Source organism: Melospiza georgiana, chromosome 4 (assembly GCF_028018845.1).
Source record: "Melospiza georgiana isolate bMelGeo1 chromosome 4, bMelGeo1.pri, whole genome shotgun sequence".
NCBI lineage: Eukaryota > Metazoa > Chordata > Aves > Passeriformes > Passerellidae > Melospiza > Melospiza georgiana.
This window is the reverse complement of record NC_080433.1, coordinates 34122658-34138815: the sequence shown is the minus strand read 5'-3', so window position 1 is coordinate 34138815 and position 16158 is coordinate 34122658. Positions and strand designations below refer to the sequence as shown.

Sequence of the window (16158 nt, the reverse complement as noted above, 5' to 3'; positions counted from 1 at the left end):
TCAACAAAATGAAAACTCTGAGTGGAAAAATACCATCTCACTCCTCTATTTCATTCCACTAAAGAACAGTAAAATGAACATCTTGAAGATTTTGGAAGACTCTTCATCTTCAATTAATTCACAAAATCTGATTCAAAAAAACCTCATACAGGCACTTTGACAATTTCTTGCATAATTATGGTGAAAAGGACTTTAGGAAAATAAACACATTTTTCTTGCATTTATGTTTTCTTTCTAACTCTTCCTTGCCATTGAGGTCCCCTAGGTGAGGAATTATGATGTCATGATGAGGCAGAGAGTGCAATAAGAAGACAAATTCAGCAAATCTGGCTCTGGGCTTTCAAACCATGTTGGAAGTGGGGTGGTTTATAGAGTAAGGTTCACTGGAAATTTTATAAAGCCAAGAGAACTTGACTGTATGACATTTACTCCATGCAGTAGTAGGGGGCATAAATAATTGAGTAGTGAAATTGTTGATGTCCCCTAAAGTTTCCTGCAATCAGGTGGTTGAATGTGTGTCTGCTCTGTCCCATCTAGGTCTGGTAGAATCCTTGATGTCCCTTAAAAACTAAATGTGGTACAGTGTCTGAGCAGGTTTTTGTACTCACCAACTCCACAATCACCAACGCCAATACCTGTGTTGGGACAGAAGCCTTTCTACCTCCCCCATTCTCTGCAAATCTTATTTTACAAGAGTAATAATGCATCACAACAGCACACTTCCCTCCAGCCTGTAATGTAATATTCCCTAGACTGTTTTCCTTCACACACACAGCTGGCACACAGCTGTATGCCTAAATCCTGTAGAGCGGTGCCAACCACAACACCAACCATCTCCAGAGGAAAAGCTTCTCAGAATGTGCCACTGCAACACTGCCACGCATTGTGGTAGTCCTCATCTCACTCCACTTTTGTCTCCACCATTCTCTGTCAAATGTTAAATTGAGCAACTTGAGGCTAAATTTTGTAATTATTTTAGGGTCTCCTACTTATTTGATTTTCCTCTTCGGTTTTTATTCCAATATTCCCTTTCCTTATTTGTACAAAGATTATATAATCTCATGACCATTTTATGTACAAGCAGTCAAGTCATTTTTATTAGGGGAAGGATGCAGAAGTGTAAGAGAATAATCAAGCCCTGCAAGGAGATAGGAATACAGCATCACCTCATAGAGTAGTAAATACAGAAAGACTGTGGGTCACCCTCCTCCCCCAAAACCTGCTGTTTCTTGTGTGATTAGCAGCACAAAAACCTGAAGTTGTGTGCCAGAGATCATTACTCCAGTCATGGTCAAACTTAATTAAGATAGGTGTAGCAGCACATATTGCCCTGCAATGCAGACATGAAAAAGAACAGCTAGGAAGGATCCTTACTGGGAGAGATTCTCCCTCCCTCTCGTGCATTTACCATCACAATTACAGCCAGCCTTGCTACCTCACCCTAGAAGAGGTGAAATCAGGAACAGCAGGGTCTCAGTGGCATTCCAGGCTGTCTGGTCTCTGCATGCACTGTCAGTATGGACAGAGATCTCTGCTAGAGCAGCAAGAATCTGCCAGAAAATCCTACAGAAGTATTTATTTTTTGCAGGTGCTATCAATGTGAGCCAGCTTGGACTGCAAGAGATCAGATCTGAAAGCCCCTTAGAGCCCTTCCCAGACAGCATGGAATGTATAGATTATTGTAACCAGTAACAAATGCCTATTAACTTGTAAAAATATATAGTAATCCAAACCAAACTCAGTACCTGCTAGCCAACTAAAAAAATTGCAAAATCGGGGTAGCTTTCCACTTATTGCATGTTCTTTTCAATCATTGCATGTCCCTTTTGTGATATTTGGCTCTAGGACACAAAGCCAAGCGGCCACCATAGATGTCATTAAAAGCCCTAGGAAAAGGACCTTACAAAGGCCCAGTGTACTCATACTGAGGATAATTCTTCAATTCTTCAACTCTTTCTCCTATTCCTCCCCTCCCTTATGACCTTTCCACATGAACACCTAACTCCACTGCATTTCACATTGCCGTGGCTTTCCCAAACATGTAAAGCCCATCTCTGTTTCAGAGATAGGAGAACTGAGAGTCATTCACAATTCTCAAAAATACAGCTGATTGGATCCTCCCATTTTATTCTGATTCACGTTTTCTGCCCTTCTCCTGCTGAGGCCCAGCTATCGGTATTAATTCTCAACATTTCCTGTCAGCAGAAAAAAGGTTCAGAGATGAGTCATCTAATTTCATAAAGAAAAAAAAAAAAGAATTAAAAAAAACCCCCAAAACCAAAACCTGTTCAAAATGTAGTGAATTTTTCTGCTTATTTTAACTTTTAATTTGCCACAAACCTGAGCTACCTGCCATACACACACACACGGGCAAGGCCAAGAATTCAGGTGCAGGTGGGATCAGGATGAGGCCTGGAGAGGGGCTCTGGGCTCAGCCCCAGCTCCGGGCATTGGATGCTCCCCGGGGCAGTGGGACCAGGGCCAGGCAGGGCTGTGGGGAGCTTGAGCCCGGCCCTATTTCTGTGTTGTTGGGACAGGGGCTGATGGCTCCAGGGGGGCTGGAATGGCCTCCTGGGACCAGAAACAGGGTTGGGGGAGCCCCAGGAAATGCTGGGCAGGGATGGCAGGGCTGGTGGTGCCCTGACAGTGCCCTCCTTGGGCAAGCAGGGACTGTAAAAGGCTCTCAGAGCTACTGGTTCAGCAGCTGTCTAGATCCAGACAACAGGGAGCACTTTTGGCCAAGTTGCATGCAGATGCTTGATTTCAGTCCTAGTGGAGACAGAAGCAGATTTCAGTTATAACAAAACTCTACTGCCACTTGCACTTATTGACACTGGAAGTACTCACCAAGTTTAGGTTTAGGATGGCCAGGAACAACAGTTCCTGCACCTCACTTTGGTAATTCCCAACTCTTCTGCCATCAAACACATAAAAATATGGGAATGGCTTGGCTCACCTTTTGTAGGGCCCAGAGCAGTCAGTTGCATCTGAAATGCCCTTGCACCTTCATTTCAGCACCCTCACAAGGAAACATCTCAAGAGCAGCCAGCTTCAGTTTCCAAAACGTCCTTCTAAAATATTAGCATTTCCATCCCATGCAGCAGTCACAAAACCCAAAGGGGACAGCAGGAAGAGCAGTTTGTTCCACCTTTCACCTGCTGTCTGGAGAAAATCCTGACCCACAGTTTTGGTTTGGGTGGCAGTGCACACATCTCCCTACCAATTCCTGGTGGGGACTCACATCTTTTCCCATCCCACTCTGAACCATGACATTCACATCCCTTAGGCACTTTTAATTCCTCTGAGGTCCTTAACTGCTGGCTGACTGCAGCTCTTGGGGTTCACTGGCTCCCCTTTGGTGCCCACCCTGGTCAGGCAGAGAACAACCACCTGCAACTCCTCCACTTTCTGCAGAGAAGCCACGAAGATGAGCTACCACCTCTCAAAAACAAGCTCATGATGGCTCAGAAGAGGTGGATGGGAACCCTAAAGGGAGAAGAGGTTGCCCCTCTCCTGCCCCTGTGTTGCTGGAGGATCGAAGATGATGTTCCCAGCACTATTCTAGAGGACACTGGGATGCAGAGCCAGCAAAGGAAAGGAGCAGTTTGGCACAGATGTCCAGCAGCTGAAATGCTGCACTGAGCCAAGAGCAAAAATAGCTGGTGGTATCACTGCACCTGTAAAGACAGGAGAAATGCATGAATTTGGGCAAGCAGGCAAATTCAGAGAAGAGCTAGAGGAGGAGGAATGCTCCTGGTGGGCTGCTTCACCACCTTATTTTTCAGCATATATAAGGTCTGTTATGTAAAGTGCTTAGTTGTGGGATCCTGAATACATCTTTGTGTCTCTTGTTCCTTTTCCACTAACTCTTCTGGCAGTTTTGATGAACTGATGAACAGATTCTAAGACTTTTTTTTTTTTAATTACCAGCATGAAGCAATATTCTTTCCTTCTTGCTGACATCTATTCAAACAAGGACTCCTATGACAGCTGTCCAATCACTTCCATATTAATAATCTAAAAAAAAATACATTTTCTTCCAGCATCCTTACAAGGGAAATATTCTTGTTGGCTTACAGAAACCTTTTCTTTTCCAAGAAATATAAAGAGAAGAATGGATATGATATATCCTTAAACATGGGAAAGTCTCAACCATCAAAGGCCCAGAACAAGGGAATTTACAATCATGACCTGATCATGTATTATAAAAGTTGTGCCAGGTCAGAGGGTAGCTTCAGGGAGCAAACATTCATCTGAAACTAAGGCCACCTCCATTCACCACTAGTTCTGCCCTGGAGGCAATGAGCAAACCATTGGCTTCCTCCCTGCCTCTGTTTCCCTACATATCAGGAGAGAACAGGAACCTCCAAAGTTCACTGAAAATGCTGCAGACCAGCAAGGAAATGAATTGTTTGTAGCTCCATGTTGATAATCAGAGCATCCACACTGATGTGATTTTTGAGTTTACATCAGGAAATGCGTCAGCCACCATATGCTTCCCCAAATATAAAAAGTGGTGAGAAGTAGGCGGCCTGATTATCAGTGCCTACTTGCAATCCACCGTGCTATGGAGGAGAAGATTCCTCCTGAGAAGCAGATTTTAGGGAAGGAGGCTGCTGTTTCCTAGGCTCCCTCATGACCACTGCCTGTGGGAAGACCTGCCTACAGAAAAAGGAAGGGTCCCAGGTGCAATGATTGCTGTGTGCTGAAGGAAGATGATGCTCTTCTTCAGACATCACTGTAAAGAGGCCCAAAGTACAGCAACATTTTTGCTTTTTGAGATCCCATACAGCTCCCTGACTGAACCAGGTTCAAGGAAAGTCTGACAGGAAGAGAAGAGAACATATTCACCCTTTCTGCCCAGTTCCGGGTCTCCAAGTCCACAGAGCTGCTTCAAGTGTGAAAACATTTTTTTTCTAGAGCTATACCAGCTCACTACAAAATGTGCTCATCTGCTCTGAAAATAATCCCTAGATGTCTGATGTGCTGCAAACATAAAATAATACCCAGCCTAGAGGGGAGCCTTACAAGAGATATCAGTCAAAATCTGATTTTGGTATCAAGAATGCAATTTGTCCTTAAAGGCAGAGTCCACAAACACTTTTCAAAGCAAGTTTGTCAAATACAGAGACCTGATTCATGATGGACATAAAGGCCATCCCAACAGCCATATATCCCCTGATGAATACTGAGTTAAGTATGGATGCAAGAAGTGGTACCTGTATGACATATTTGGGAGTACAGAAGGCCACACTGCATGCTCATAGCCAGATGCCCATTTCTCTTTGGATCTAGAGAGATCCATCCCTCTTGTGCAAGTGTTCTGTCGTTCAGAAGTGTTCCCAATTCTTGCTGGTGTCAGCAGGGTCAAAATGTACCTGAAAAATCCATGAGGGGGACAGGCAGAGATGCACAACTGCCACACATTGTTATTCTTCCACAACAGCATCTCTGGCCCAGAGCAGTGTCTGTGGGACAGCATATTTGAAACTGGAACATAAACCTAGCCAACCTGTGGGACAGCAAACGAGGCAGGAAAGGGATAAAGAATTGCTGTCTCTAATTTGTCACGTATTATAGAGCAGGTGCCTGGAAGAGATGGACTGGAGGAACTTTTGGGTATGACTCTTCCTTCTCCTATCTCTAGAGGGAGCTTCCGAGTGTGAATAAACTGCGTGTGAACCTCTAAAGAGGGCTGAAATGAGGTGACATGCATCTCTAGCTGAAGCTCTAGGTAACAGCTTTTAACTTTTCCTGGACTTCTTTAGGCCTCTGTGTCTCTGTCCTGTTTCTGTTGTGCCAGAAGGGAGGGTTAGTCAATGTAACACAGCAACTTTTGAGGCTCCTAGGCACTCCCAGCCAGAATTTGACAAAGCAGCCAAGATTTCAAAGACACTGACTTCTTGAAAGTTTTACAAAAATAAGTAGATTTTGTAGGTGAGAAGAATCCAGACTCCCTTCTTTCAAGGGAAATGATGCCTTGTGAACTCAGCTGTCAAGAAGTCCATTTGAAAAGAGACGCGAGAAACCAGGTTACCTAGTTTCTACCTTTTACCAACATAACAGGTTTCTTTGCAGCTCTGGAAATATGCTAACAATTCTCTGTTTTCTGTAGTCCTGGAGGGATGGTAGCCACACTTGCCCTGGAGATGCATGTCACCTTATTTCTGCAGCGCTAGTGCCAGCAGAGCCCGCGGGTGGCCGTGCTGAATTCCAGTGCCAGCTGTGCCACAGCCAGTGCCAGGCTCACAGGCACCATGGGGAGCTGCTCCTCTGTGCACCAGAGCCTTTTGCCACACAGCCTGCACTGAACATGGAACTAAAGCTGGCAAGTGGCAGATAAGCTGCTCTCTTCAAATGCATTGCAGGAATTCATTCTCCACGTCCAAATAAATACTCAGTCTCTGCAAATGCTGCTGACAGTGTTTTGACAAGGCAATTTAGGATGGAGTTTTTGTTCCATGAATGCTTGCTCACAAAGCAGGCACAGGCAGTGTGCTTGGCTAATTTTCTGCTTAAATGGAACTAGCAAGAGGTGTTCTCATCCCACAGGCTTTCCTGTTCCCTCCACTCTGCTCTGCTCTTTGCAGCTTTCTTCAAACCCACATACACCGGTGACCAGAGCCCAGAGCAGCCTGTCACATTCTGGAATGCTTTCAAAAAATTAATTTGGATCTGCTGGGAAAGTTACTAAAAGCTCACACAGTCTTTATGTTCCAATTTGCTTTCTTTGTTTTAGTTTTGGCCTATTCTAGTTTCTGCTGATAATGAATTAATATCTTGCTGCAAAAAGTTAAGATTTGTCTTTAATACAGTTGAAAAAGAAAATAAAAGAAAAAAAGACAGCTTGTAGCTCCAGGGTCCAGTAGTTAAGGTTGAAAGTACCAAGCATGGCAGAAATCTGTTAGAAAGATGGTATATAAGTGTAAATTTGCTCAAGTTTTCTCAGTTATTTAATCAAAACAATGTTAGTAAAGGAAGTGTTTGTTTGAAACTCCAGCTTCAAATTTTACACATTTGTGTTCAAATGTTACATCACAGTAGCTGCAAACAGCTTCAGATCAGACACTTCTGTCATATATCCCATCTGCTGGAGAGACCAGGAGAAAAAAAAAATAGTCCTTTCTGCCAAAATCCCCTGAAAGGAAGAGAGCTGAGGCAATAAAACATCCTTCCTTCCCTTTTCTGGTCACCTGCTCCCAGAGAGTGCCCTCAGGCTTTTCAAGAGGATGTGGCTGGATGGGAAAGGGTGGAGCAGAGGTACCATTTTTGGCCAGGGTCATTGTGAAACACCTCCACCATCAAGCCCGAGGTCACCAGCACAGAGGCAGCAGGGCACAGCAGGCAGCGTGGCCAGGCCTCCCCAGCTTGCAGAGCCACCCAGTGAAGGTCTGACCTCCTCCACACATCTGGAGATCCCTGATAAGCTAAGGCTCACTCCGTGCAGGCTCCTGGAACCTACCTAGTGACCAGCAGACGTACTTCCACCTGGGCAAGTGCACTAATGGCACTAGAAGCCTTTCAGTCCTTGGCAGGTGCTGAGAGAAGACACTTTTCTCCCATCCAGCTCTCATTCCCACCTGCTCACCTTTGCTGGAGCTGGTCTTTCTAATTATCAGTGGGCGAGAAGACCAGCAGTCTCACCAGAGGGATGTTTGTGACTGTCAGCAGATAGCAAATAGCAAAATGCTGTGGTACAGCCACTTTCTAGGAAATAATGTTTCTTTTTATAATATATGTCTCTTCTCTAAAATCATATTGACATCTGTAGCTCCATCCTTTCTTGGTATGCACCTTATTATAGGGGTGGATTATGGGGAAACATTCTCTTTGAAAGTGGAGGAGCCCAGGGATGATTCCTGTGAGAAACCATCCTTGGCCAAGACCAATATCTGATCTTGGTGAAGTGCAGATCTTTCAGGGGACATGAAAGTCTGGGAGGGAATAGTCTAAGAAAAATGAATTGTTTCTTCTGCACCTTCATCAATCAGGTCCTTGCCCACAGAGTGAGCATTGCAGGAATTTCTGACAATCAGTATATTGAAGTATATTTCAGCTGAGTATGTTGAAGGAAGAAAACTGGGAAAAGAAGGGGATCATCCAAAACCATGTCATCACCTTAGGCTCATTCTGGACCCTTTTTTTTCCTTTTCTTTGTTATTTCACTGTTACCAAAACTCACTCTCCCAACAAGGACATATCTGCAGGCACAAATTCTAACACAGATGCAGTCACATGAAAAAAAAAGTGCCCTATTCTATTTGGGAATGTGAGAAAAGAACTCTCCATCAACTGCAAGCCCTTGCCAAGGCAGATGGGCTCCAATTCAAGCACACGCTTGCTAAAACAAAGGGAAGGGCTGAAGCACAGTTTCCTTCAGTGTCAAAGCTCACCTTCCTGTTAACGTGCAGTATGTACAAATTGTAACAGACCAGAACTGCACATTCAGGCATCTTTAAAATGATGTTTTCTCTTTTCATGTCTGTGACAGGTTGAAATAACTTTTCCATGCTATTTATTTTTTCATTCACGTTTCATCTCCTGTAGCTCCACCCCTGAAAAAATATTTGATATACTATTTCACACCTATTTTAACATAATTGAAAACTAAGTTGCTGTTGAAATGAATAATCCTAGCCTTCTCCTCTCCCTGCCTGCTGCTTTACAGTCTCAGCCCTTTTAAAGGTCAGCTCCAGTGATTGTGTGGCTACACAGCCCACAAATTCAACAGGAAAGCCTCACCATTCAGTTACAGGTAAATAGCTTTCAAATTAAATAGGTCAGGGGCAAAATCAGAGCATTCCTGTCAACAAATAGTCCTAAAGAGCAAGAATCCACCAAACAAGAAAGCAGATGCCCCATCTTCAAGCACAGCTGCTCAATACAATTGTCCCCAGGACCAGGGGCCCTGTGTCAATAAAGACACATGGCACACATACCACCGAGTGCCATCAAAACAATCTTTGATTAAAACTGGCCTTGTTTCAGCATGGAAGGCAGCAACAGGAGTGGCACTTAGGCTGTTCCTCCCCAGCATCTTCATCACTTCTTCCCTCTGGCCACATCTGTCTGGCACAACTGCCAGGCAACAGCAGGCAGCAGAACAAGGGAGGCAAATGATCCTTTCCTTCTGATTACTGATTGCTGGGCAGGCCCTTCAGGAAAACAGGAGGGCTGTTTCTCAACCATTGTGGTGCCTATGGCTAAGAAACAGAGTAAAAACACAGGGTGATCACTCCTTTTGCAGCATGTTTTTGTGTACTGGGAAGGAGAAGGGATGGGAATTCAGAGCAATGATCTCGCTGTGGGGCTGCTTCCCTTTTATGGATTTTCCCAAAGAGCTGGGATTTTAAAAGTACACTGGCCTTGAATGGAGCAGTTGGCTGGCTGATAGCTCCCCTGGCTCTAGATGTGTAGTGGGGGAAACTTCAGTCATCAAACAATTGGCGGCTCCAGCACAGAGTAAAGTCAGTTGCTATTTCAGGGAAAGGAAAGGCAACTGTTCCCTGCAGGGAATGTCTGCACTAGCTCACAGCCAGGAATAGGCTGCGATTTTTAAACTTTTTTTCCACCCTACACTTCAGGAAAAGTGAACACACAATGTTCATTCGCAGGGATCGTTTCCTGAGCATGGTGTGTGCTCACTGTCCCACAGGTCACTTTGCAGTGTGTCACATCCTTCTGCACAAGGGAGAGCAGGAAATGGCAAACTCCCAGTATGAGGCAAAGCATTCCCATCCCAGCAATTGGTCCACAGGAGCTATAAATTGGTCTCCTCCAGAAACAGATCAAAATTTGTCTTCTGGGAGGGTGGCTGGAAACTGAAGGTAAGTTTGAACCAGTAATTTTTTTAGTGTCTTTGAATACTCTATTAGGAAAGTGTTTGCAGGCTTTGGACTAATGTATACCTTTAGTGCTGGGGAGATTTTTCTCTAAGAGCAGGACTTTTTTTTTCCTTTCTGCTGGCATTAATCACTGTCAAAAGATTTGCCTACTACATGGCCTATGCTATATTTGGAATGATTGTTTAATAATATATATAATATATATATATAAGATTGTTCTAATAATATGTATATATATTTGGAATGATTGTTCTATAATTCAGTGTGATAGTAGCTGTTATTACCTGAGACAGTTCTCAGCAACTAAATCTTCAGAACAAATTGTTGAGAGGCTACAGGAATTGACATATATAATGATCATCATATTGATCTGTTGTTAAATTATTGGTGATGTGCTCATTGTTCATTTCAATGCTGGTATCTATTTAGATTAGTGTTAGTCCTTGTGTTTCCAGCTTTATTTCTAATTAAAGTGTAAAAATAATAGACACAGCCTCCAGCTGAGAGAAGCAAAATGTACTAAGTGATTCAAATGACTCATTGACACCAAGAGAGACTGGGGGCATTTCCAGAAGGGCATGCGGGGGTGTCTTAAAAGATCTGTGTGAGATGAATTAGGACAAGCTAGCAGAAGGGGGAAAGATTGCAGTGAGAATTACTTATGAATACTCTTCCATATGGAATGACTATGGTACAAAGTTCTCTCCTTCTGAAACATGAGGATTCTGCAGAATGAAGCCCCAAGGATTCTAGCTACATAGTGTGACTTTATGAGGGACCAGGCACCTTCAGTTCCCACAGTACAGAAGATTTTGAAGTGAAAAGTGCCTGCAGCAATGAATAGTTTTGCTCAGTTGGGTTAGTGACAGGGTCTTTCTGCTGCAGAGACTCCTTTTGGCTGTGAGGGCATTATGGGCTCCAAAAAGCTCCTCAGCTCTATGGCTGGACCTTGCTAGGTGCAGAGGCAGCACAGCCGAGTGCACAGGGCAGTGCGGCGAAGCACAGAAACTCTGCTTCTACCAGACAATCAGCTACATCACCATTCCTCTTGGCTCTGTTGCCTCAGGTTCCCTGTAAGCAGGATTGAAGTTGCTGGCTTCCTTTGTAGAGCATTTGGCATCCCTAGAGCAACCTGAAAATATTTATTGGAACATTTCTTTCTGCACTTGTGGCAATGAACAGAGACAGCAAGCAGAGACTGTCTAGTACAGAAACACTGTAGATTCATCTCCTAGAAATGAAGCCTCTCCTGCTATCTTGCCAGGGGAGGTTTTCCAGACCCAGCAGTTTTCAAGCCTTTTCTATTCACAGCCCTTTGTATTTCCCTTGTTTCCCCAACTGCCAGGGAGTGCACACTAAAACTGGACGTCCTTTCCTGATGTGCTCTTCATGACTCTTACTATCAAGGTTCAGAGGCCTCCCTGCCACTGTAACTGGGTATTTATGACCACAGAACAATAGTTCCCGTCTTTGTTCATACACTGACACCAGGTTACTATAGGAAAAAAAACCCATGCTGCAGGGGGCCTCGAGTTGCTGAAGCTTAAAGAAAGGATGTTCACCCATCCAAGGCATTAATAAGCTCCTCACCTCCTATATGCAAAATCCAGACATAGATCTCATTCAGCACCTTCTCTCTGTCCTCCTTTAATAGGAAATCACTCCTATACAAAAACCTGGGATACCTTTCACCTCCTTGCAGTCTGACCTTTCTTGTGAAAGATGTCCTTCTATACTGCAGATCCTCAGAATCCCATCAGGGGGGCAACAGATTCATTCTGGCAGCATTACTGCTCTGGGCACTGAGTCACCTAACCTCAGGGGAATTTCTGTCCCCACGTTTCAAAAGACCTTTTGTGTCTTTTGATAATGGTAACAGCGCCTCCGACCCCAGTCCTTAGGATACTTCAGTCTTTGCAGGGATTAAGAAAAACATTTTAAAGTTTTGCTGTCTGAAAGTTACAATGGAAAACGTAATTAAATGTACACATTCATATGGGTATGTGTGTACGTGAGTGCAGGTGGAAAACCTTTCTTGTAGCTGGGCTGAAGCAACAAAAATTTGGCTGGATGCCATCCCTGAAACGGTGATCCAGGATGAGCATGTCTCGCGGGGTTTTTTTGACACAGATCCCACCCCAGACTTTTCTTTCTCTGGACAGAAGCCATGGAGAGGGGCGGTGCTGCCTTCGTGCCCGCAGCAGACCCCACGCAGCACTTCCACGCGGCCCTGCTGGAGCAGCGGCAGAGGCTGCGCGGCCAAATCGCGCACCTGCACCGGGCAGCTCGGAAACTCAGCCAGCTCCGCCGCAGCTCCCTGATCGCCAACGTCAGCGGGAGCGCCCTGACGGCCGCCGGGGCGCTCACGGCCATCCTGGGGCTGTCCCTGAGCCCCGCCACGCTCGGAGCCTCTCTGCTGGCCTCGGCCGTGGGCCTGGGCCTGGCCACGGCCGGCGGCGCCGTCAGCATCACTTCCGACCTCTCCTTGGTGCTCTGCAATTCCCGGGAGGTGAGGAAGGTGCAGGAAATTGCGGTGACTTGTCGGAAACAGATGAGGGAAATACTGGGCTGCCTGGAGTTCCTTCGCCGGGGGCAGGGCCCGGGTGACCCGGCGCTGCGGCAGTCGGAGAAGAGGGCGTCCATCTCGCTCTACAACTCCGTCTGCTTCATGGTCCTCTGCGGCTCCCACAGCTTCCTCGTGCCAGAATGCACAAAGGAGGCCACCAAAGTAAGCCAGGCTGTGCTCAAGGCCAAAATCCAGAAGCTGGCTGACAACCTCGAGACCTGCACCAGGGCAATGGATGAAGTCTGTGATCTTCTGGAGTCCAGAACAGAGCTTTCCCCACGCACGAGGAGACTCAGCTTGGGTGCTAAAACCACTGCCGAGATCCCGAGACCCTGCAGCTGAAACAGTGTTTGGCCCATATAAAAACTGGGTTTGGAGACATTGCATTATTTACTGTGACCATTATCACTGCTACCTGTTGTTTTACAGTTCACAGTGCTGGTGCTGTGAGGTGGACGTTCTGCAGACCCCTTTTTCCCCAGCCATCTCCACTGCTCTGCTTCCCCAAGGCAGCAAAAAGAATTAGGTCAGGAGGCAGATGAAATACCTGATGCTGACTGAACCTGGTTTGTAGACAACTTATGAATCTGTGTGTGGTACAAGGGCTGGAGTACCCTAAAAAAGCCAGCAGCTGCAATTTCCAGTAGAGTACAATCCCATTACCAAGGTACATCTGGAAAGGCTGTAGAAAGAAGCAGCTCCAGATATGACAGACTGTATGGATGAAATAGCAGGGCCAGAATTTATCTGTTTGGAGAAACCTCTCCAGACTGAGAACTGTGATGTTTGTATCCTATTTATTTACATAGAATGATTTTAAGCTTATGATATTGTATTTAAGAGTGTGTATATATATATATATATATTTTTTTTAAGAGGCCTCTGTTCCAAAGGAAAACTGTTGTTTTTTAGAGTAAAAGCAAGTCTGTAGTATGTGAGAGCAAGTTACCTGTTATTTTGCTGTGAGGGAGGGCAAGTCCCTGTAGGAAACGGAAAGCATGACTTGAATGCTGATAGTAATAAAATAGGCGAAACACAGTTCAAACAGTGACAATAGATTTCAGGAGCCAAAATAGAGAGCAGAATGGCCCTGGGACCAGAGTCTGCCTCAGGGCATTGGTGGAAGGACACAGTTATATCTCCTGCAGCAGGAAGGGAAGGGTAGTAAGACAGGGTAGAACAAAACCAGTAGGTTGGTGCTACGTGATGGGAGCACACCTGAGAGGTGGAAGTGCCACTCTCCATGCAGTCAAGCAGCCTGTGAGACCCACAGTGGATCATCTGGAGGGGGGAGGCAGCACTCATGGAGAGCTACACGTGCTCCTAGCAATGCTTCCCACAGAAGGCTTCATATCAGTGAAATACGTGCAGGTACTAATATACAGGAGGGGTAGAGAGGAGTAGGATGATTCAGTGGCAGAGCCCCTGCAAAGCAGGAGCAAGGGCTGGGACCCTATTTCAAGTGACTGTTCTGCTAAATATGCCCTTTGTGATTTTGAGCCATCAGTACCTCAGTTCCCTGTTCAAAACAGGGATAGTAGCACTTCCCTACCTCACCAGGATGTGTCTGGGATCACACCTCTGAGAAGTGCCCAAGTATGGTGATGATGGGGATCATGTCAGTACCTGAAAGAGGTACAAGGAAGAGACCCTGAAACTAGCTTGAAGCGACTCAAAGAGTCAATGCAGAGGTAACTCCCTCCACAAGCATGCCCAGTGGGCAAGGGAAACTTCCCTGAGGAGACACAAATCCAAATGATCAGAGAAACCTACTCTGTAATTCTGTAACACTGACCAAATCCTTAGGGAGGGCAGCACTCTGGGTCACAAAGCTTAAATCCCTGTCCTTCTTGTCTCTTTTCATGATATCAACATTTGTTTTAATATGTTGTAGGAAGAATAAAAGCTCTGGTTCCCCAGAGTGGGACTCAGATGCTTTTGATACCCATGCCTGTTTGCCAGAAATGAACAAGTAGACTGCTGATTCGAATAAATGAACATGAAGCACTTTTGTGTCAGTGTCTCTCTGCACTCCTGGAGGTGATATGCTTGTACACATTGTCCATCTCATCTCATTATGCACCCCTTCTGAAATAGCTGACATTATATCTGCACTAAAATCCATCTGCTGGGGATGCTCTCACCCTGCCCCTGCTAAGGACTGTAACATGCAGTAGAGCTAGGAGCACATTTGTTTAAAAGCCCTGGAGTGACAATTTCTAAATCCAGTATAATCTGCAATGTCTTGTGCTGAAAAGCACAAAAAAGGAATTACTACTTAGAAGCTGTATATTTATTTTATCATGCATGAATGCTCCCAGCAGCAGTTTAGGACAGGAGAAAACCTTCATTCAAATACATCTGTTGACAATAGGGAATTACACAGACTGGAATTTCACCCTGCTCCACCCTGCTCCCCACTAAAACAGCACCATATTATGTGGGCAAGGAGTTCAGCAAAGAATCACAAGCAATGACTTCCTGTCACATCCCTGACTCCATTTCCTGAGGCATCCCAGTGACCCTCACAGGGGTTCATGTCTACGTGCTGGCCAGGCTTAACCTTTAGCACCAACAATAAGCAGCAAGCTGATGGTCAGGCTGCTGTAATTTTTGAAACATATGGTAACAAGGAGCATCTACACAGGGTGGGTTTGGTTTGCTGCTTTTTTTTTTTTTTTTTTTTTTTAATTTATCACTGCTCTTGAGCACAGTGGGATGCAGCAGTTTCATTTTGACTCCTGCCCATGAATTGTTTCAGGTTTCCTCTTCTTTCCCTGTCACACAGAGAGTTCGTTCGTATTTCCTCTCACTTTCCTCATTGTTCTGGGTGCAGAGGAAATGCCACGCTCGGAATCCAGGGACAGATGCTGGAGTGTATCAGCATTTCCACTGGGAGCACGCCCAGACAGACTTCCCAGAGACAGAGGGAAAAAAATTCATAATTCATACTTCAAAAATTCACACTAGCAATTATCATAAGCAGAAAACAATGTGGGACAATGACAGCTCTTTTCTCTCTTCCCATCACTAGTGCTTCAAAGTGTTTCATACCAACACATCCAAAGCACTTCATTTGTTCTCTGTGAAAAATGCCAATCACTTGTTTTTAAAATTCAAAAAATTTATTAGTAATAAAATGGTTATAAAAATAGTAATATAATTAAATTAATAAAAAATTGAACAATTGGGATTACGACAATATGAGACAATAAAAACAAAGAGTTACAGACAGTCCGAGTGCCACTTGCTGGGCAAAATAAGCCCGAAAAAGGACCCACGTTGACAGAGGATTAACCCTTAAAAGCAATAGCCCGTTGCATATTCATACACATCATACATGATGCATAAATTCCATTCAAACAAAGGATTCTGTCTGGTCAGTGTCAGCTTTTTCCTCTTAATCCTGACGGTGTCTTCAGGGCTGAGCAAGGCGGGAAGAACTCAATAAGGGAGCAATAAATTCTTTTTCTCTGAAAGATTAAAGTGTCCTGTGGCTGCTATCTTGGTGTGAGTTCTCTCTTAAAAAAAGTGTCTTACATAGCATAGTTTCTATCTTAACATTATGTTATAACCTAAAACTATATTTAACACACTACTTAAGAAAATTAACACAGCATTACTTTCTAACATAACACATATAATATTCATTTTCATATTTCGAAAAGCCAATCATAAAATACGCATCTTTCACATTCTCTAGATGCATCATGGATGCAAGTTTATACATATTCTTGCCTTTTTGTC

The 16158-nt window shown here is 44.6% G+C and overlaps 1 protein-coding gene across 1 annotated transcript; it reads left to right on the top strand.

Annotated features, from left to right (window-relative positions):
- Positions 1-9782: 9782 nt before the first annotated feature.
- APOLD1 (apolipoprotein L domain containing 1) lies at positions 9783-13236 on the top strand. Its single transcript, XM_058023063.1, has 2 exons — positions 9783-9827; positions 12008-13236. Exon 2 carries the CDS (start codon positions 12013-12015, stop codon positions 12751-12753), a length of 741 nt encoding a protein of 246 aa, XP_057879046.1. The 5' UTR covers positions 9783-9827; positions 12008-12012; the 3' UTR covers positions 12754-13236.
- Positions 13237-16158: the final 2922 nt, after the last annotated feature.